Source organism: Sus scrofa, chromosome 2 (genome assembly GCF_054392235.1).
Source record: "Sus scrofa isolate SSC_HxYL_T2T_F1_AM1 chromosome 2, Sscrofa_HxYL_maternal_Yorkshire_Landrace_v2.0, whole genome shotgun sequence".
Classification (NCBI taxonomy): Eukaryota; Metazoa; Chordata; class Mammalia; order Artiodactyla; family Suidae; genus Sus; species Sus scrofa.
In genome coordinates this window covers 76,493,455-76,515,554 of record NC_139384.1, presented here as the reverse complement: position 1 = coordinate 76,515,554, position 22,100 = coordinate 76,493,455, and the positions used below count along the sequence as shown (strand labels likewise).

Sequence of the window (22,100 nt, the reverse complement as noted above, 5' to 3'; positions counted from 1 at the left end):
AGCCTGGGAACCTACATATGCCTCGGGTGCGGCCCCATAAAGACAAAAGACAAAAAACAAACAAAAAGCATTGAGAACTCTAGATGTGACAATGACATCACTGTCATTACCTAGCTGTCTTCGATAGAGGACTCCTACAGAATAGTACAAGATCAAGTGCAGAACAGTTACCAGCTCTGTAATATTGGATCCAAGAAATGAGGCAAATACACACATTAAAATATTGTTAATAAGCTTTTAAAGGAAAGCAAATCTGACACTTATTACATGGATGAGCCTTGAAGACATTATGCTAAGCGTAATCAGCCTGTCAAAAAAGTTCAAATACTGTATGATTCCACTTGTATGAGGGTACCTAACATAGTCAAATCAATAAAGCAAAAAGTGGAATGGTTTTTGCCGGTGGCGAGGGTATGGGGAGAATGAGAAGTTGTTGTCTAATGGGTATGGAGTTACAGTTTTAGAGGACAAAAATAGTTCTGGAGATTGGTTTCACATTGTTAACATATTTCAAAATATTGAACTGTCATTTAAAAATGATGAAAATATACATTTTATTGCATGTTACATTTTAATTATTGCACAATTAAAAGTAAAACTTTTAAGGCAAGAGAGTACACAACCCACAGAATGGAAGAATTTTGCAAATTATGTATTATACCTAAATACCTCTGATAACTTAATCATAAAAGTCAACTCAATTTAAATATTACAAAGTCACTGAATTCACATTTTCACATCTTTCCAAGGAAGAGAGTCAAATATATGACACGATGCTGGACATGATTAGTTATCAAAGAAATGCAGATCAAAACCACAATGAGATCCCACTCTACGTCACAGATGGCTAGCCTCAAAAACTGAGGTATTGAATTTTGTTGAAAATATATGGACAAATTTGAAGATTCATAAGTTATGGTGGAAATACAAAATAGTGTAGCCACTCTGGAAAGTGGTCTAGGAGTTCATCAAATATTAAACCCAGATTTACCGATTACCCATCTATGAAATTACCCCCAAATGAAAACATGTTCAAAGAAAACTTGTATGTGAATTTTAGAGCAACGTTACTCAAAGTAGCCAAAAAGTGGAAACAGACTAAATGTCCATTCGTGGATGAATAGATAATGGAATATTATTTGGCCATAGAAATGGGTTAAGTATTAATACATATTACAACATGCTTGTCCCTTGAAAAAATTATGGTAAGTTACTGAAGCCAATCACAAAGACCATATATAATTCCATTCCTTTGAAAGCTCCAAATAGGGAAATCTACAGGGATAGAAAGGAGATTAGTGGTTGCTTAAGGCTAGAGATTGGGGGAGGAAGTTGGGAATATTGAGAGTGAAAGCTAAAGATCAGAGGAGTTTCTTTTGAGGTTCATTTGAGAAAAATATTCAAAGTCGGCTATGGTGATGATTGCCCATGTCTACAGAAACATTGAAAACCATTAAAATGTACGTTTTAACTGGATGTACAGTATATGCCCTACATCTTAACAACGCTGTTCAAATAAATAATGCACTGAGTTTTGCAGTCGTCTGCATATAAAATTTCCAGTTTATCAGAACTCCATCACCTCACATGGAGTTCCCAGAGCAAAAAGAACGGGAAGATATCAGAGTCTGCCCAGGCCAGATAAAAAGTTCTGTGTAAAATCAAACGTGCCAGAAGCTCCTGTCCTGGCTCTGAGAAAATGAATCTGACTAGCATCCAGGAGGACGCAGGTTTGATCCCTGGCCTCATTCAGTGGGTTAAGGATCCTGCGTTGCCTTGAGCTGTGGTGTGGTGCGTAGACATGGCTCGGATCTCACGTTGCTCTGGCTGTGGTGTGGGCCTGGAACTACAGCTCCAGCTCCATTCGACCCCTAGCCTGGCAACTTCCATTTGCAGCGGGTGCGGGCGCTAAAAAAAAAAAAAAAAAAAAAGATAAAATCGAACCGGCCAGGTGGAAACGGGAACCGCTCACAAGCCACAGCTGATTGGACAAACAACGCTTTAGCCAATGGACTGTCACTCAAGCCATAGGGGGCGTGGCATGTGTCTGTCCAATCAGGAGCCCCGGTCGGTCGGATGCGTGGTGTTACGCAAGCTCCGGTTTTGGACGCCCTCTCTCACTGGGGGCCACTTCAGGGTCGGCCGTCACGTGCCCTTCGCTGGAGCTGGTGGCTCTGCTGCAGTCTCAGTGGCGCAGTGACCTGCCCTGATGGTGGGAGTCTTTAGAAGGAACTCAGACAAACCCAAGAAACCTGGAAATGGTGAGTGGGCTGCCTCGGGTTGCGGAGATGGAGAGGAGGGGCTGGCTGGAACCGGCCGGAACTGGCCATGGCTGGCCCTGCGCCTCCTTACAGTCAGCTCCGGAGTCTGTAGACATTATTCAGCTGGGGGGGCGGCGCATGGACCTTAATCCCCCCGGCTCGCGGCGTGGAGGCAGAGTAGACATTATTCAGCGGAGGGGCGGCGCATGGACCTTAATCCCCCCGCTCGCGGCATGGGGGCAGGGTTGGCACCTGGGACCCTCGGCGGTCTCTCCCATCACTGCGCACCGCAACTTGGGCCTCAGCCCCAGAGCATCGCGGGCAGCTTTGTGCCAGAAGTCCCGCGTCTCCCCCGACTGTGCGGTGACCACTGGGAAGGTCATCAGGGGACAGTCATGACTGTATCTCCAGTTTCGTGCGTGGGAGGATCTGTGGTCTCTGGGTTCCTAGCTCCTCGTTTTCACTCGGGGGGACCACTCACCTCCTGAGTTTTCCAGGTGTTTGGGAAACAGGGTCGCAAATCCACGACACTGCTTCCCATTTGGAGGGTTGGCAATAAATGCCTAAATTTCCAGATCGCTCCCGCATTGCCAAAGCTCTCTTCCCCACACTGAATCATCATGGCCCAGTATTTAACTGTTTATCCTTTACCACAGAGAATGGGTGACTATACTTTTGGTCTGTTGATATTTTATGTGAGAGGAAGGCAAAAAATAACCATCTGAAACACGCTTTGTGAAATCATTTCTCCTCCAAGTTTATTTCCTGGGAACAGACATCCTATGGCAAGTCGTTTGGCGAGATTCTTCTTTGAAATTTTACTGGGTGATCTGTTCTGTAAGCTCTGACCCTTCTGGGTTTGTCACCTTGAAATGACTAATTCTCTTATTGAAGTGTCTGTTTTTTAATAGAGGTAAAATGAATCTAATTAATAGAGCTTGAAAGACAGTGTAAGATATTTCCGAAGAGGCAAGAAAGTGAATTTGGGCAAAAATACAGTAGTCCCTTCCATTCGTTAAGGATTGTGGTTTCATTTTTTCATCCCGTGAGAATGTGTAATAAGTTTCTGAGGTATTTGAGTCTTGCATCCATGATGCTGATGCACGTCAGTGTAACTTGTGCACATTGAGAAGTCTGGGAAGATCAGCTGTTCTGTCTCAGTGACAAGGGCTTATGAATTTGGGAGTTCATTTGGGTCGGAACCTGCTGAGAAATTCCTCACTTGAGAGATTAGAAACGGGGGGGGGGGGGGGGGAAGAAGGGCTTGCACATGAAACAGGCAAGAGAAGAGTTTGTGCAGCTGCCAGAGTTCATTTTTAGGTCCCTACCCCTCTCCACCAGCGACTAACTCACTTCTAGAGGTTCTGTCCCAGTTGGGAGTGTCTAGACCATAATTTTATGTTTAATTTTCTGAATGTGGGTTTTCTTTTTGAACAGTAGGGAGGCAGTGTGCTTATCTCAGCTGATTCAAATGTTTGCTTTTCTTTCCTTAGGATTCCTTTATCTATTAAATATTGTGGTTCTGTAATTCTTCTCTTCCTTAGTAGTTCTCACATAACACCTCTGCAGCCACATAGTTTGCACAACTTTTTACATCTTCTATTACAGCAATACATTTGTAACAATTACTGGACCAATATTTATGTGTTCAAGTCCACAGTTTACATTAGATGTTCTGAGTTGTAGATGTTTAGTGGCTATATATCCATAATTTTTATATTATATAGAGTATTTTCACTTCTGTCAAATCTGTTATGCTGCACTTTTTCATTCATCCATCCCTTCCTCCAACCCCCAAATCCTTATCAACCAAAGATCTTTTTACTGGCTTGTAATTTTCTTTTTCAGAATATCTTACATTTGAAATCACAGTATGTAGCCTTATCACATTGGCTTTTTTCACATAGCAATATGCTTTTATGTTTCCTCCATGTGTTTTCATGGCTTGATAACCTCATTTCTTTTCTTTTTTTACTGGACACTATATTATCATATGGATATGCCAGTTATTATTTATCCATTTGACTCTTGAACCATATCTTGCTTAACTCTAATGCCTTCCAATTATGGATAAAGAGCATACAAACATTTATGTGCAGATTTTTTTGCTCACATAAGGTTTCAACTCATTTAGGTCAATGCCAAGATCTGTGTGATTGTTGGATCTTACTGTATGTATAAGAATATAATTAGTTTTGACATAAAATTCCTGTCTTCCAACATAGGCATACCAAATTCTCTTCCCAACAGCAATGAGAATCAGCTGCAGCTTTATATCTTGGCTATATCTGGTGTTCTGAGTGTTTTCATTTTAGCCATTTAATAGGTGTGTGTAATGACCTACTTACTCCTCACCCTCTTTTTCTCTCTCTCTCTTTCTCTTTTTGGTAATTCTCCAAAGTCATATGTTGAGTTTGTTTTCAAATTACTGATTTCTCACTTGTCTGTCTTCTTTAGTGAGGTGTCTCTTCAGATCTTTAACCCATTTTTAATTGGTTGGTGTTTTCACTGTTCAGTTTAAGAGTTCTTTGCATATTTTGGATACCAGTCATTTATGAGGTATTTGTTTTACAAAGATTTTAGCCTTGTTTGTGTCTTGTCTTTTCATTCTCTTAACACTTTTCCAGGGTATGAGTTTTTCATATTAATGAGTAAAATGTCATTTTTTTTCCTTTTTTTTTGCTGTTAACTGAAATTTCCTATTAATGAGTAAAATGGATTTGTTTTCTCTTATGTTATATTTAGGAATTTTTACTTTTCTGTTTTACTTCCACATTTTACATTTAGATCTGTGAACTATTTTTTTGGGGGGGGTGTCTTTTTGTCCTTTTAGGGCCGCAGTCACAGCATATGGAGGTTCCCAGGCTAGGGGTCCAATCGGAGCTGTAGCCTCCGGCATACTCCAGAGCCACAGCAACACAGGATCCAAGCTGAGTCTGTGACCTACACCACAGCTCACAGCAACGCTGGATCCTTAACCCAGTGAGCGAGGCCAGGGATCGAACCTGCATCCTCATGGATGCTGGTCAGGTTCAATAACTGCTGAGCCACGATGGGAACTCCAAGATCTGTGATATATTTTGAGTTAATTTTTGTGAAGGGCTTGAGCTTACCTTCCTTTTGTGTGTATGTGTGTGTGTTGTTTGTGGATATGCATTATTTCCTGAACTATTAAAAAAGATTTTTTATTTTTTTCCATTGAATTGTCTTTACTTCTTTGCCAAAGATCAGTTGAATACATTTTTTGGTGTTTATAGTAAAGCAATTGACATTTATATCCTTCAGCCTTGCTGTACACTCTTATTAGTTCCCAGAGTTATCCCTCATTGTGGATGCTATCGGATATCATAGACAATTACATCATATAGGACAAAGATAGTTTTATTCCTTGCTTTAACCAGTTCTGTACCTTTTATTTCCTTTTCATGTCTTACTCATTGGCTAGAGCTTCCAGTACAATGTTCAATAGATGCTTCCATGCCCTGTTCTTATAGTTCATTGACTATCACCATTAAGTGAAGTGACACCATAAGTGGTTTGTCACCGTTAAGCATGATGTTAGCTATAGGTGGTGGCTGTAGTTTTCTGTTTTTTTGTTTGTTTGTTTGTTTGTTTAAGAACAGAGAGTTCCCTTTTATTGTTAGTTTATTATCATAGTGGATGTTTGATTGTATCGAATCTTTTTATATTTCCCTCCTTTCATTTCTGATATTAATAATTTCTTTCGGAATTCCCGTCGTGGCGCAGTGGTTAACAAATCCGACTAGGAACCATGAGGTTGCGGGTTTGGTCCCTGCCCTTGCTCAGTGGGCTAAAGATCCGGCATTGCTGTGAGCTGTGGTGTAGGTTGCAGATGCGGCTCGGATCCTGCGTTGCTGTGGCTCTGGTGTAGGCCAGTGGCTACAGCTCCGATTCGACCCCTAGCCTGGGAACCTCCATATGCCACGGGAGCGGCCCAAGAAATAGCAAAAAAAAAAAAAAAAAAGACAAAAAAAAAATTTCTTCCTAGAGAATAGACTTGTGGTTGCCAAGGGGGGAAACGGTGGGAGAAGGATGGACTGGAAGTTTGGGATTAGTTGATACAAACTATTACATTTAGAATGGAAAACAACAAGGTCTTACTGTATAGCACAGGGAACTATATCCAATCTCCTGGAATAGACCATGGTGGAAAATAATATTTTTAAAAGACTATATACATAGGTATGTATATATGTATGGACTGAGTCACCTTGCAGTACAACAGAAATTGGCATCATATTTCAAATCAACTATATTTTAATTAAACAATATGTAGTAAGGAGTTCCTATTGTGGCTCAGTGGTAACAAATCTGTCTAGTACCAATGAGGATGCAAGTTTGATCCCTGATGCCATTCAGTGGGTTAGGGATCCAGCATTTCCATGAGCTGTGGTGTAAGTCACAGACTCGGCTCTGATCATGTGTTTCTGTGGCAGCTGCAGCTCCTATTTAACCCCTAGCCTGGGAACTTGTATATGCCCCACATGTATCCCTAAAAAAAAGAAAAAGAAAAGTAAAATAACTTCTGTTTCTCTCTTTGCCTAGTTATCTTGACTAGATGTTTATCAATTTTAAATTAAACTTTCAAAGAATTAGCTGCTTATTTTTAAGTTCAATTTTTTGATTATTTAATGAATTTATTACATTTATAATTGTACAATGATCATCACAACCAATTTTATAGGATTTCCTTCCCATCCCCCCACCCCCAACCTGTCTCCTTTGGAAACCATAAGTTTTTCAAAGTCTGTGAGTCAGTATCTGTTCTGCAAAGAAGTTCGGTCTGTCCTTTTTTCAGATTCCAAATGTCAGTGAAAGCATTTCATGTTGGTGTCTCACTGTATGGCTGACTTCACTTAGCATGATAATTTCTAGGTCCATCCATGTTGCTAAAAATGCTGGTACTGCGTTCCTTTTAATGGCTGAGTAATATTCCATTGTGTATATGTACCACATCTTCTTGATCCACTCTTCTGTCCATGGACGTTTAGGTGGTTTCCATGTCTTGGCTATTGTAAATAGTACTGCAATGAACATTGGAGTACATGTGTCTTTGCAAGTCATGGTTTTCTCTGGATAGATGCCCAGGAGTGGGATTGCTGGATCAAATGGCAGTTCTATGTTTAGTTTTCTGAGGAATCTCCATACTGTTTTCCACAGTAGTTGCACCAATTTACAATCCCACCAACAGTGTACTAGGGTTCCTCTTTCTCCACACCCTCTCCAGCACTTATCGTCTGTAGACTTTTGGATGATGGCCATTCTGGCTGGTGTAAGGTGGTACCTCATCGTGGTTTTGGTATGCATTTCTCTAATAATGAGTGATGTTGAACATCTTTTCATGTGTTTTTTGGCCATCCGTATGTCTTCTTTGGAGAACTGTCTGTTTAGATCTTCTGCCCATTTTTTGATGGGGTCGTTTGGTTTTTTGGTATTGAGCAGTAAGAGGTGTTTATAAATTTTGGAGATTAATCCCTCGTCAGTTGATTCATTTGCAAAGATTTTCTCCTATTCTGTGGGTTGTCTTTTAATTTTGTTTAGGGTTTCCTTTGCTGTGCAGAAACTTTTCAGTTTGATTAGGTCCCATTTGTTTATTTTTGTTTTTGTTGTCAATACTCTGACAGGTAGATCTGAGAAGACGTTGCTATTGTTTATGCCAGAGAGTGTTTGGCCTATGTTTTCCTCCAAGAGTTTTATAGTGTCTGGTCTTATATCTAGGTCTTTAATCCATTTGGAGTTCATTTTTGTGTATGGTGTTAGGGAGTCTTCTAATTTCATTCTTTTACCTGTGACTGTCCAGTTTTCCCAGCACCACTTATTGAACAGGCTGTCCTTTCTCTGCTGTATATTCTTGCCTCCTTTGTCATAGATTAGTTGGCTATAGGTGTGTGGGTGTAATTCTGGGCTTTCTATCCTGCTCCACTGATCTATATTTCTGTCTCTGTGCCAGTACCATACGGTTTTGATGATTGTTGCTTTGTAGTATAGTCTGAAGTCCAGGAGCCTGATTCCTCCAGCTCCATTTTTCTTTTTCAGGATGTCTTTGGCTATTCTGTGTCTTTTGTGCTTCCAAACAAACGTTAAAATATTTTGTTTGAGTTCTGTGAAAAATGTCCTTGGTGGTTTCATAGGGATTGCATTGAATCTGTAGATTGCCTTGGGTAGTATAGTCGTTTTGATAATATTGACTCTTCCAATCCAAGAGCACGGTATGTCTTTCCATCTATTTGTGTCATCTTTGATTTCTTTCATAGTTTTCAGAGTACAGGTCTTTTGTCTCTTTAGGTAGGTTTACTCCTAGGCATTTTATTCTTTTGGATGCGATGGTAAATGGGATTGCTTCCCTAATTTCTCTTTCTGCTCCTTCATTGTTAGTATATAGAAATGCCGTTGATTTCCGTGTATTGATTTTGTATCCTGCGACTTTGCCAAATTCGTGGATGAGCTCTAACAGTTTCCTGGTAGAGTCTTTAGAATTCTCTAGGTATAGTATCATGTCATCTGCAAATAGAGATAGTTTTACTTCTTCCTTTCCAATTTGGATTCCTTTTATTTCTTTTACTTCTCTGATTGCTGTGGCTAGGACTTCCAGAACTATGTTGAAGAGTAGAGGCGAGAGTGGACATCCTTGTCTTATTCCTGATCTCAGCGGGAATTCTTTGAGCCTTTCACCATTGAGAATGGTGTTAGCTGTGGGTTTGTCATATATGGCCTCTGTTATGTTGAAGTAGGTTCCTTCTATGCCCACTTTCTGAAGGGTTTTTATCAGAAATGGTGTTGGATTTTGTCAAAGGCTTTTTTCTGTATCTATTGAGAGGATCATATGGTTTTTATTCTTCAGATTGTTAATGTGGTGTATCACACTGATTGATTTGTGGATATTGAAGAACCCTTGCATCCCTGGGATAAATCCCACTTGATCATGATGTATAATCCTTTTAATGTATTGTTGGATGCGGTTTGCTAGTATTTTGTTGAGGATTTTTGCATCGATGTTCATCAGTGAAATTGGCCTATAGTTTTCTTTTTTTGTGGAATCTTTGTCTGGTTTTGGTACCAGGGTGATGGTGGCTTCATAGAATGAGTTTGGGAGTATCCCTTCCTCTGCAATTTTTTGAAATAGTTTCAGAGGGATAGGTGTTAGGTCTTCTCTAAATGTTTGATAGAATTCGCCTGTGAAGCCATCTGGTCCTGGACTTCTGTTTGTTGGAAGTTTTTTAATCACAGTTTCAATTTCAGTTCTTGTGATGGGTCCATTCATCTTTTCTGTTTCATCTTGGTTTAGTCTTGGAAGATTGTACCTTTCTAAGAATTTGTCCATTTTTCCTAGGTTTTCCATTTTATTGGCGTATCGTTGCATATAGTAGTCTCTTATGATCCTTTGTATTTCTGGGATGTCCATTGTGACTTCTCCTTTTTCATTTCTAATTTTATTGATTTGAGTCCTCTCACCTTTTTTCTTGATAAGTCTGGCTAAGGGTTTCTCAATTTTGTTGATCTTTTCAAAGAACCAGCTTTTTGTTTCATTGATCTTTTCTGTGGTTTTCTTTGATTCTATTTCATTGATTTCTGCTCTGATCTTTCTTTCTTTCCTTCTTTCTACTAACTTTAGGTCTTGTCTGTTCTTCTCTCTCGAGCTGCTTTAGATGTAAAGTTAGCTTGTTTATTTGAGCTTTTTCTTGTTTCCTGAGGTGGGCTCGTATTGCTATAAACTTTCCTCTTAGAACGGCTTTTGCTGCATCCCATAGGTTTTGGAGTGTCGTATCTTTGCTGTCATTTGCGTCTAGGTATTTTTTTAATTTCCTCTTTGATTTCTTCAGTGATCCATTGGTTGTTTAGTAGCATGTTGTTGAGTCTCTATGTGTTTGTGTTTTTTGCATTTTTTTTCTTGTTGATTTCCAGTCATATAGCATTGTGGTCGGAGAAGATGCTTGATATGATTTCAATTTTCTTAAAGTTACCGAGGTTGGATTTGTAGCCCAGGATGTGATCTGTCTTAGAGAATGTTCCATGTGCGCTTGAGAAGAATGTGTATTCTGTTGCTTTTGGATGAAATGTCCTATAAATATCTATTAAGTCCATCTGGTTTAATGCTTCATTCAGGGCCTGTGTTTCCTTATTGATTTTCTGTCTGGTTGAACTGTCCATTGCTGTAAGTGGGGTGTTAAAGTCCCCCACTCAGTGGGTTATGGTTCCAGCACTGCCGTGAGCTGTGGTATAGGTCACAGACTCAGCTCTGATCATACGTTTCTGTGGCTGTGGCATAGACTGGCAGCTGCAGCTCCTATTTAACCCCTAGCCTAGGAACTTGCATATGCCCCACATTTGGCCCTAAAAAAAAGACAGGAAAAGTAAGTAAAATAACTTCTGTTTCTCTCTTTGACTAGTTATCTTGACTAGATGTTTATCACTTTTATTAAATTATTCTTTCAAAGAACTAGGTGCTTTTTTTTTTTTTTCTTTTTTTTTTTTTTGAAGGCCACGAGCACAGCATATGGGAGTTCCCAGGCCAGGAATTGAATCTGAGCCACAGCTGCAACCTACACCACAGCTGCAGCAAATCTAGATCCTTTTAACCCACCGCGCCATACTAAGGATCGAACCCACACCTCTGATCCACTGCAGTTGTATTCTTAACCCACTGTGCAATGGTAGGAAGTCCTCCAAGAACTAGCTTTTGATTTTGTTAATTTTCTCTATTGCTTTCCCACAAAGATGATTCCTTTTTTAGCTTTGAATGGTTCTATTCTTCTGCTTACTTTCATTTTAATTTGCTGTTGTTTTTATTGTTTCCTCAGTTAGATGCTTATATTATTGAATTTATGTCTTTGTTTTTTTCCTAGTGTATTTATTTGATAGCCTAACCTTTCCTCCTAACATTAGTCATGCTGTATCTCTCAACCTTTGGTAAGGTGTATTTTCATTTCTTTTAGTTCTAAATAATTTTTAATTTCTCTGAAGACTTCTTCTGTAATACCAGGTATTATTAGGAGCCTCTTATTGAATTGCCATATACTTGGAGGGTTTCAGGCTGTCTTCCTGTTATTGATTCCTAGAATGTGTCTGTGTGGACTAGGAGTATATTTTGTATGGGTTTTTTTTTTTCCTTTCAGTTTGTCAAGGTATGTTCTGTGTCACAAAATGTAGCATGTCTCAGTGAATGTTCCATGTGAACTTAGGAAGAATTATGTTCTGCTGTTATTGCATTAAATATTCCATAGATTACAGTTAGATCTGGTTGTTTTATTGTGCTGATCTTTCTGATTTTCTCCTGCTGGAGTTTATAATTCATGACTGGGGTGTTGAAGTCTACCACTGTAGTAGTGGATTCACCTGTTTCTCCTTACATTTTATCAGCTCCTGCCTCACATATTTTGCTCCTCTGTTGTTATGAATGTACATATGTAGGATTGTTGTGCCTTCATGGCAAATGGCCTTCTTTATCGTAGTTAATGTCCTTCATCTCTGAGTTGTCCTTAGTCTGAAATCTGCATTGTCTGAAATTCATACACCTGTGCCGGCCCTCCTTCATTAGTGTTGGCCCGAGACATTTTTCTCTATCCCTTTGCCTTTCATCTGAGTCTTTATATTTAAAGTAGGTTTGTAGATAACATATAACTGTGATTTTTAAAATCTGATATTTTTGTATCTGTTTTTCAACTATATCGAGAACATTGATGACTAAAGTTGTTAGTCATCTGGTTGGATGAATATGTACCACACCTGTTACTGTTTTCTATTTCCTGTCCTTGTTTTTTGTTTCTTTTTGTCTTCCATCTCTTTCCTGCCTTCTTTTTTTATTGTTTGTTTGGCCATGATGTGCAGCAGCTTGATATGGGACCTCAGTTCCCAGACCAGGGATTGCACCCAGGGCCATAGCAGTGAAAGTGCCAAGTCCTAATGATTATACCACCAGGGAGCTCCCTGTGCCTTCTCTGGCTTTAATTGAGCAATTTACCTGATTCTTTTTTTTTTCCTCCTCTCGTAGTCTACCAATAACACATTAAAAAAAAAAAAAAAAAACACCTTTTTTTGTGGTCACCCTTGAGTTTTCAGTGTACATTTACAACTTTTGTCACATCCTCTCTCAGGCACAGGCACACCTCATTTTATTGTGCTTTGCTTTATTTCACTTTGCAGATAATTGTGTTTTTCACAAATTGAAGATTTGTGACAACCCTGCTTCAAGCACATCTATATTGACACCATTTTTCGAACAGTATTATCTTTTAATTAAGATATGCTCATTTTTCTAGGGTTACTGCTATTACACGTTTAACAGACTTCAGTATAATGTTTTTATTTTTTTGGTCTTTTTGCCATTTCTTGGGCCAATCCCATGGCATATGGAGGTTTCCAGGCTAGGGGTCTAATCGGAGCTGTAGCCACCGGCCTACACCAGAACCACAGCAATGCAGGATCTGAGCCACGTCTGCAACCTACACCACAGCTCACGGCAACGCTGGAGCCTTAACCCACTGAGCAAGGCCAGGGATCGAACCTGCAACCTCATGGTTCCAGGTCGGATTCGTTAACCACTGCGCCATGACAGGAACTCCTTCAGTATGTTAGCATAACTTTGACATGCACTGGGAAACCAAAAAATTCATGTGAATTGCTTTATCGCAATATTCACTTTATCGCAGCAGTCTGGAACTGAGCCCCAAGTAACTCCAAGGTATGTCTGTACCACTCAACCACTTCATGGGCCACTCAGGTAACTCATACCACACTATTCCCAATTCCCTTTTCCCTGTCCCTTGTCACTTTGTTGTCATTTAACTTACTTTTAATTTTATTATTGCCAAATACATTGTTAATATTATTTTTAAGCAAAGTGCCATCTGTTATATTAATTATGATAAATATTAAAGATATTTTACCATCATTTATTGGTTTTATAATCCTCCGCCTTTATCATTTACATTTTTTCTGATAAATTTTTGAACATTCAAAGTAAGAGTACTAATGACAAATTCCCTCAGTTTTTGTCTCAAAAGGTCCTCATTCTTAGTTTTGAAGAATGATTTTGCTTCACACAGAATTCTAGGAGAGTGGTTTTTTTTATTTCAAAACTCTGTTCTTATTTGTAAAGCATCTGAAAAGAAGTCTGATTAATTCAGATCTTTGTTTCTCTATATCTAAGATGTGTTTTTTCCTCTGACTTCTTTCATTGATTTTGATTCTCTTTGGTTTTGATTTTGCACTAGTCTGAATATGATATACAGTTGTCCCTTGATATCCTTGGGGGATTGGTTCCAGAACCTGGTACTGAAATCCATAGATGCTCAAGTCCCATAGATGGCCCTCCAAATTCGTGGGATCCACATCCATGAATATGGAGGGGTGACTGTATAGTTACTGAAAAAAATCCACATATAGGTGGACTGATGCAGTTTAAACCCATGGTGTTGAAGGATCACCTGTGTTTTTGATGTTTTCATTGAGCTTCCTGTATCTACAGTTTGCAGTCTGTCATTAATTTTAGGAAATTTTGGTGTTTATTAATTCACTTATTTTTTCTGTTTCTTCCTTCAGGTGTTATCACTATGTGTATTTTATTTCATTTTATTTTATCTTTTTTTTGGTTATGCCCGTGGCATCCAGAAGAAGTTCTGGGCTAAGAATCAAATCTACATCAGAGCAGTGACAATGGTGGATCCTTAACCCACTAGGCCACCAGAGAACTTCCATTATGTGTATTTTGAACATTCTTTTTTGGGGATGGAGGCTATATCCACAGGATGCAGAAGTTCCTGGGCCAGGGATTCAACTCACACCACAGCAGTGACCTGGGCTGCTACAGTGACAATGCCAGATGCTTAACCCACTGTGCCACTCCTATTTTATTTTATTTTTATTTTATTTTATTTTATTTTATTTTATTTTCGGGGGGGTGGCTTTCTGTCTTTTTAGGGCCACACCCATAGCATATGGAGGTTCCCAGGCTAGGGGTCCAGTCAGAGCTGTAGCTGCCATCCTATGCCAGGACCACAGCAATTTGGGATCCAAGCCATGTATGCAACCTACACCACAGCTCATGGCATCACCGGATCCTTAACCCACTAAATGAGGCCAGGAATTGAACCTGTATCCTCATGGATGCCAGTCAGGTTCCTTAACCACTGAGCCACGATGGGAACTCCAAACTCCTATTTTAAACATTCCGTTCATGAACATTGTCTTAGGGTTTGTAGATGTTGTATTCTACCTTTTTTTTGTTCTTTTTTGTCTTTAGACTCTGGTAAAATTGGGGTTTTTTTGTTTATTTTTTGAGTATAGGCTTTGTTAAGGACAGAAAATTTGGGGTGCATTTCAAAATCGTCTCTTGCTTTTCTCTTTCCAAGTTTTGGCGATACTAGTTTGCCCTTTAACCTCATTGCATTCATGGATCTAAGAGTTGTTCATTTCAAATTGTTTTCATTTTCTTTTTGTGAGATTGAGAATGATGGCTTCTCAGTTTCCTAAATTCCAGACCAGAAGTTGACCTGGGACCATCTCTAGTGGCTGGTTGGGCATAGCTTTTTCCTGAAATTGGAGAATGGATATTTTTTTTATTCTTTTGGGGGACGAGCACTGCTGACATTTTTATGTATTTTATAATTATGGGGTAATTTACCATCAAGCCACTGCGGACCTCTGTGAACTCCTTGCAGTCTGCATCTTTTTAATCTGCTGTTCAACTGCAACAGGGACCAGGATGCATTGTTCAGGATTGATTGGAAAAGCTCTTTTGTCACATTATCTCAAAGCGTAATGGAAAATGGCTGGAAGCAGCCTGAGGCATATGAATTTAGGTTTTTGTTTTGTTTTGTTTTTTGTCTTTTTTTGCCTTTTCTAAGGCCGCTCCTGCAGCATATGGAGGTTCCCAGGCTGGGGGTCTAATCAGAGCTATAGCTGCCAGCCTACGCCAGAGCCACAGCAACAAGGGATCCAAGCCAAGTCTGTGACCTACACCACAGCTCATGGCAACGCCAGATCCTCAACCCACTGAGCGAGGCCAGGGATCGAACCCGCAACCTCATGGTTCCTAGTCGGATTCGTTAACCACTGAGCCACGACAGGAACTCCTGGCTATTTTTTAATTCTACATTGTTATGTCTCTTGCTCATGTCTGAGCTCTGAGTTCCAAATAATGTTTTGCCCATCAAATCAGGGAAAGAAAGGAAAAATTGTGTCTGTGATAAATATTACACAGGCTAAAAGAACACTTTCCTATAGGAATATTTACATTCATGCTGCTGCATCTGATTACTTCTAATGGCCTGGGAGACTTTAGGATGATGTGGCCAGTTGAACTTTTTAAAAGTTTGATTTCTACAGCTTCCTGGATTCTATGTTGGGTGATGGGACTAGAATAGAAAGCTTCTAGTTCTTCACTGTGTTTTTATTTATTAAAACCTCATGCAGATTGGACCGTTTGCCTCATGGAGTGCTGTAAATGATGTGTGATAAGGAAGAAGATGAAAGAATTTCTCTTTCAAGGAATCAGTGGTCTTAAAATGATAATATTTGTTGGGAGTTCCCATTGTGGCTCAGCAGTGATAAACCCGACTAGTATCCATGAGCATGGAGGTTCAATCCCTGGCCCCACTCAGTAGGTTAAGGATGCAGCATTACCATAAGCTGTGGCTCCAATTCGACTCCTAGTCTGGGAACTTCCATGTGCCGCAGGTGTGGCCCTAAAAAGTAAATAAATAAGTAATATTTGTTTTATTTATATAGCATTTCCCAGCATGCTGCACACCATGCCATTAGAGATATATAAGATGTAATGTGATCACAGTAAAAATGTGTAAATAATTTGTGTGTGTTCATGATGATGCTAAACTTACAGAAGAGTAAATGTGGACAGAGAGTAAGTTTTTGATGATCAAGTCATAGATAAATGGATATGACAGAATCATACATAATCTTCCTATAAACGGAATATAGATATCCAGGATGTCAGTCTCACACATCCTGCTTTACCTTTATTTGGGATGTTTTAGGACTCAGTAGTCTTTGAGGATGTGGCTGTGAACTTCACCCTGGAAGAGTGGGCTTTACTGGCTCCTTCGGAGAAGAAACTCTACAGATATGTGATGCAGGAAACCTTCAGGAATCTGGCCTCAATAGGTAAGCATGACAACTTCCTTCACTTTGTCAGTTCGAAAATGAGTTTTTCTTGCCCATCAATGTTGTTCCAATATGTGGAATGTGGAAAGGGAAGAATGTTGGTGAGTAAACTAGACATGCTCTAGGCATATGACTTAGAATCTGATAATTTTTCTGTAACTTCTAATGCTTTGGAATTATTTTTCTGGGTCTACATTTTAGGGAAAACATGGGAAGATCATGATATTGAAGATCAGCACAAAAACCAAGGGAGTAAACTAAGGTGAGTCATAGTCACAATAAGAAGCAGTGCCTCATGTGAGCATCCTAGTATGTTACAAAATTTTAAAAAGAAGCAAACAACAAATATTCCCTTCTTCAAATTAATTTATGAGAAAATTTTCAAAAGAAAAAATTTTCCCCAAAAATACTTTCTGAAATGTGGTATAGTTGCTTAGTGTTGGCAAAATATTTCACCTGGAAATGGTATTAGTAAACCCTATGTATGAGTATTACTGTTTAAGTAGTAGAACAGTGAAGTCCTTTTGCAGAGCATTCAGTATATTCAATTTTTAACAAGTGAAACAAAGGAGAAACCCTACACTATTCCTATAAATCATAATAAATAAAATAAGATCACCAATAAATCATTAATAATGTGCTTCTCATTATTTACAGAAGCCACATGGTTGAGGCATTCTGTGCAAATAAAGAGAGTAGTCCATGTGGAAGAAACTTGAGTCTTATTCCAAGTCTAAGTCTGAAGAAGAAAGCTACTGGAGTGAAACCACATGAATGCAGTGCATGTGGAGAAGTATTCATGCATCATTCATCCCTTAATAGACACATGAGATGTCACACGGAACCTAAACCATATGAGTATCAGAAATATGGAGAGAAGCCATATAAATGTAAGATATGTGGGAAAGCATTCCGCTATCTCCAGTGTTTTAAAAAACATGAAAGAAACCACAATGGAGAGAAAATTTATAAATGTGAGGAATGTGAGAAAGTCTTCATTTGTTTCAGTTCCCTTCACGTGCATGGAAGAAGTCACACTGAAGAGAAACACCATCAGTGTAAACAATTTGGAAGAGTCTATAGGTATCAAAGACATGGCAGAACTGGCACAGTAGAGAAATTTTATGAATGTAAGCAATGTGGTAGGGCCTATATTTCCCTTCGAGGTTTAAAAATACATGAAAGAAATCACACTGGAGAAAAACCCTATCAATGTAACTTATGTGGTAAAACTTTCAGTTCTCATCTGGGTTTCAAAATACATGAAAGAAATCACAGTGGAGAGAAACCGTATGAATGTAAAAAATGTACCAAAGCATTCAGTTGCCCCAGTTCTCTTCGAAGACATGAAAGAATTCATACTGGGGAGAAACCCTATCAGTGTAAGGCATGCGGCAAAGTCTACAGATATCATAGTTCCTTACAAACACATGAAAGGACCCACACAGGAGAGAAACCCTATGAATGTAAGGCATGTGGGAAAGCCTTTACTTCTCTTTCAAGCTTCCGAGCACACACAATCACTCACACTGGAGAAGGACCTTATAAATGTAAGGAGTGTGAGAAAACATTCCTTTCTCCCAGTTCATTTCAAATACATGAAAGGAGTCATACTGGAGAGAAACCCTATGAATGTAAACAGTGTGGTAAAGCTTTCAGTTATTTCTATTCCTTACAATCACACAGAAGAACTCACACTGGAGAAAAACCTTATAAATGTAAAATATGTGGCAAAGGCTTCAGTTGTTCCAGTTATGTTCAAGTACATGAGAGAATTCATACTGGAGAGAAACCCTTTGAATGTAATGAATGTGGGAAAGCCTTCATTTGTCACACAAATTTTCAGAGACATGTGAGACTGCATACTGGAGAGAAACCATATAGATGTGAAGAATGTGGGAAAGCCTTTAGTTGTCCCAGTTCCTTCCGAAAGCATAAAAGGAGCCACTGGATAAATAATCTTGAAGGTAAACAGCATCAGAAAAGACTTGAGCTGGCTCCATCCTTACATGTTAAAACTTTCATGGAAAAGAAATAAAAGCATAGGTAACATTGGAAAGCTTGATGGAAATTAAAGTTAGAGAAAACTTTCGATGTGAAAGAATTATGAAAGTTTAAATATATTTTGTTTGCTAAGCCTTTCTAAAGTGCATCATTGGACTGTAGGTTTTTACAAATTATGTTTATTAGTATTACTTTTTGTTGAAGTATAGTTGCTGTACAATGTTATATAAGTCACGGTTGTACTATATGGTGAGTCACAATTTTTAAAGGTTATACTCCATTTGTAGTTGCTGTAAGATATTGGCTGTATTCCTATTATACCATATATCCTTGTAGCTTGTTTGATGTTTGATACCTATCTACCATTTACTTTAAAAAATGAGAACTGAGGTGAGGTAATTCATTGATTTGCCTTTTAACAATAATACATAAAATTAACAGGTAGGTCTTTTTGGTTAAATGAGTTAATGATATTGAAATGTATTTTTTTGGGGGGTGGTGCCAATGGCACTTAAAAGTTCCTGGGCCAGGGATCAAGCGCAAGCCATATCAGTGACAATACTGGAACCTTGACCCAGTAGGCCAGCAGGGCACTTTATAGTGTATTTCTAATAGGAGTTAGGTTTAACTTTGTTTTTCTCTTTTCTTTTTGTTTTTCTTTTCAGGACTGCACCCATCACATGTGGAAGTTCCCAGGCTAGGGATTGACTCAGAACTGTAGCTGCTGGTCTACACCATAGCCATAGCAATACCAGATCCAGGCTACATCTGCAGCCTATGCCATAGCTTTTGACAACACTGGATCCTTAACCCACCGAGTGAGGCCAGGGATCAGACCTGCATCCTTATGGATGCTATTTGGGTTCTTAACCTGCAGAGCCACAACAAGAACTGCTAATTTTTTTTTTCTTTTTATGGCCAAACCTGTGGCATATGGAAGTTTCTGGATCGGGGTCGAATAAAAGCCATAGCTGAGGCCTACACCACAGCTATGGCAACACTGGATCCAAGCCGCATCTGCAGTCTACACCACAGCTTGTAGCAATGTCAGATCCTCAATCCACTGAGCAAGGCCAAGGATCAAACCTGTATAATTACAGAGACAATGTCGGGTCCTTAAGCTGATGAGCCACAACAGGAACTCCAGGTGTAATTTTTCTTAATAACATTTTATTCTGTGTTAAGTGGACATTGAAAAATGACAATGTAGTATTTCTTGGGATTTTCCTAGTGGCCTTGTGAAGGTTCCTTGATGTCTTTAGTTTATTATATATATTCTACCTTTCTTACTGACAGAGCTCCTTTTTTGAAGGGTGACAGGTAGAGAGCCTTTTTCCATTTTCCATACTAGCAAATAGTTGAATAAATATATGTATGTTTATCAAAGAATATATTTTCCCGTGCATTATTATTTTCATATTTGAGCCTTTGCTTTATGTCTTTCTTTCTGATTATAATTTGATGAATAGACTTTGAATTAGGAAGGAGGAAAGTTGAGGAAAGAAACCCAAATACAAAGATCTCAATGATAATGCTTTATTCTTGGTCACAAAAGAAAAACTTTGAAACTACCCCATGGTTACTAGCAGTAAAATCAATAATTGAAAATTGTAAAGACTCAGAAGGGAAAAACAGAACAATAGAGGTGAATGCATGGTTTCTGTTCATTCTCTCTCTCTCTCTCTCTTTTTTTTTTTTTTTTTTTTTTGGACTTTTCAGTGCCACACCCACAGCATATGGAGGTTCCTAGGCCAGGGGTCAAACTAAAGCTGCAGCCACCAGCCTTCACCACAGCCAGAGCAATGTCAGATCCAAGCCATGTCTGCAGCCCACAGCACAGCTCATGGCAATGCTGGATCTTTAACCCACTGAGTGAGGCTGGGGATTGAACCCACATCCTCATGAACGCCAGTCAGATTTGTTTCCACTGAGCCACGACAGGAACTCCCTCATTTTTAGAACAAAAAATGCTGAACAAGCTAGAAGTTCACGTATCTTCTTAGACCCATGAGATAATTGAGGTTATATGTGAAACTAGTGCCTCCCCCCCAGATGAGGGTTTGTTGAGGTACAGGGAATTACTGAAAGCAGAAGCCACTGAAGCCAGCAACTTCTAGAACACATAAAGTATAATAGAAGAATTGCTGGATACACAGTATAAACTAGCTTGAGAGTTAAAAGCTCTAAGGGAAGCCAGTCTTCCAAAACCCCAAAAATGTTAAATTTTCTTCCACAATCCCAAATGGGTTCTCACTGTGAAGATAGGAAAAAATTGCCTCATGTTCTATGCAGGAAATGGGAGGTAGTTCCCATTGTGGCTCAGTGGGTTATGAACTGGACTGGTATACATGAGGATGCAAGTTTGATCTCTGGCCTCATTCAGTGGGTTAAGGAGCTGGCATCACTATGGCTGTGGTGTAGGCTGGCAGCTGCAGCTCTGATTCGACCCCTAGCCTGGGAACTTCGATATGCCACAGGCACAGCCCTAAAAAGCAAAAAAAAAAAAACAAAAATACCACCAATAGTGCACGGGAGCACTTTGATATACACACAAAGCATTCTGTTCTCTGTACCTTAGGATATCCCTCAAGGAAAACTAATTTTCCAAAGCCTTATGTGATTGAAGAAAGAACAGTCAGACAACTCCCTTTGCTTTTTGATCTGACAAGAGTAAAAGCCAAGAACCTCTTCTGACATACATAATCCACGGAGTCTGTCCCACTAAAACACAGCAGATTTAATCCTAATATAAGAGAATATTTTCCCACCACACACTTGACTGCCCTATCAACAGGACTCCAGTGTGTAAACAGTGGATTAAAACAACTGCAAGGAGTTCCCATTGTAGCTCAGTGGCAGCAAACCTGACTATTATACATGAGGATGCAGGTTCGATTCCTGACCTTGCTCACTGGGTTAAGGATCCAGCATTGCAGTGAGCTGTGGTGGGTCACAGACAAGGCTCAGATATGGTGTGGCTGTGGCTGTGGTGTAGGCCAGCAGCTGCAGCTCTGATTCAACCACTACCTTGGAATTCCATATCCTGTGGGTGTGGCCCAAAAAGCAAAAAACAAACAAACAAAAAAAACCCTGCAAGACACAGACTCTACCTGCAAATGATTTCTAGGGATAGCCAAACACAGCAATGGAGAAAGATAAAAGAACACTGGAGGATATTGAAGCCCCTGACACTCACCACTATAGCAAATATTAAACACAGTCTATTTCTTAGGGAAACATGAGGAGTTCTGTGGTGCAGAAGGTTGAGGATCCAGTGTTGTCATTGCAGCGGCTTAAGCCGTTTCTGTGGTGTAGTTTCCATCCCTGGCCTGGGAATCTTGACCTGCCATGGGCCAGGCAAAAAAAAACATAAGACGTCACACATCAAAAAATAATAGAAACAGGTCACCATGCTGTACAGTAGAAAAAAAAAAAATAAAGATCAAGTAAAGTTGAGACATCAGTTGTATTTTTTTAAGATATCAGTTTTTGAAAAGGTAAAATTGCCAAACCTCTAGCCACACACACCAAGAAGAGAGGAGTCAAATAAAATAAGTTCAAGAAGATAACAACTAATACCACAGAAATACAAAAAAAGAATACTATGAACAAGTATATGCCAACAAATTGGACAACCTAGAAGAAATGGACAAGTTTCTAGAAAACATATAGACTGCCAAAATTGAATCAAGAAAA

The 22,100-nt window shown here is 39.3% G+C and overlaps 1 protein-coding gene across 4 annotated transcripts; it reads left to right on the top strand.

Annotated features, from left to right (window-relative positions):
* The first annotated feature begins 2,112 nt into the window (after positions 1–2,112).
* On the top strand, positions 2,113–21,860 carry LOC100521069 (uncharacterized). 4 transcript variants are annotated; one of them, XR_014837542.1, is made up of 5 exons: positions 2,113–2,261; positions 16,274–16,400; positions 16,602–16,662; positions 17,058–19,121; positions 21,405–21,860. XR_014837542.1 is itself a non-coding variant. In XM_085012743.1 (3 exons), exons 1-3 carry the CDS (start codon positions 16,367–16,369, stop codon positions 18,436–18,438), a joined length of 1,476 nt encoding a protein of 491 aa, XP_084868869.1. In that variant the 5' UTR covers positions 16,292–16,366; the 3' UTR covers positions 18,439–19,790. The 4 variants fall into 4 exon arrangements, 1 of the variants encoding a protein (XP_084868869.1); XR_014837541.1 differs by having other exon boundaries at positions 17,058–20,136; positions 20,858–21,860; XR_014837540.1 differs by lacking the exon at positions 2,113–2,261 and having other exon boundaries at positions 16,292–16,400.
* Positions 21,861–22,100: the final 240 nt, after the last annotated feature.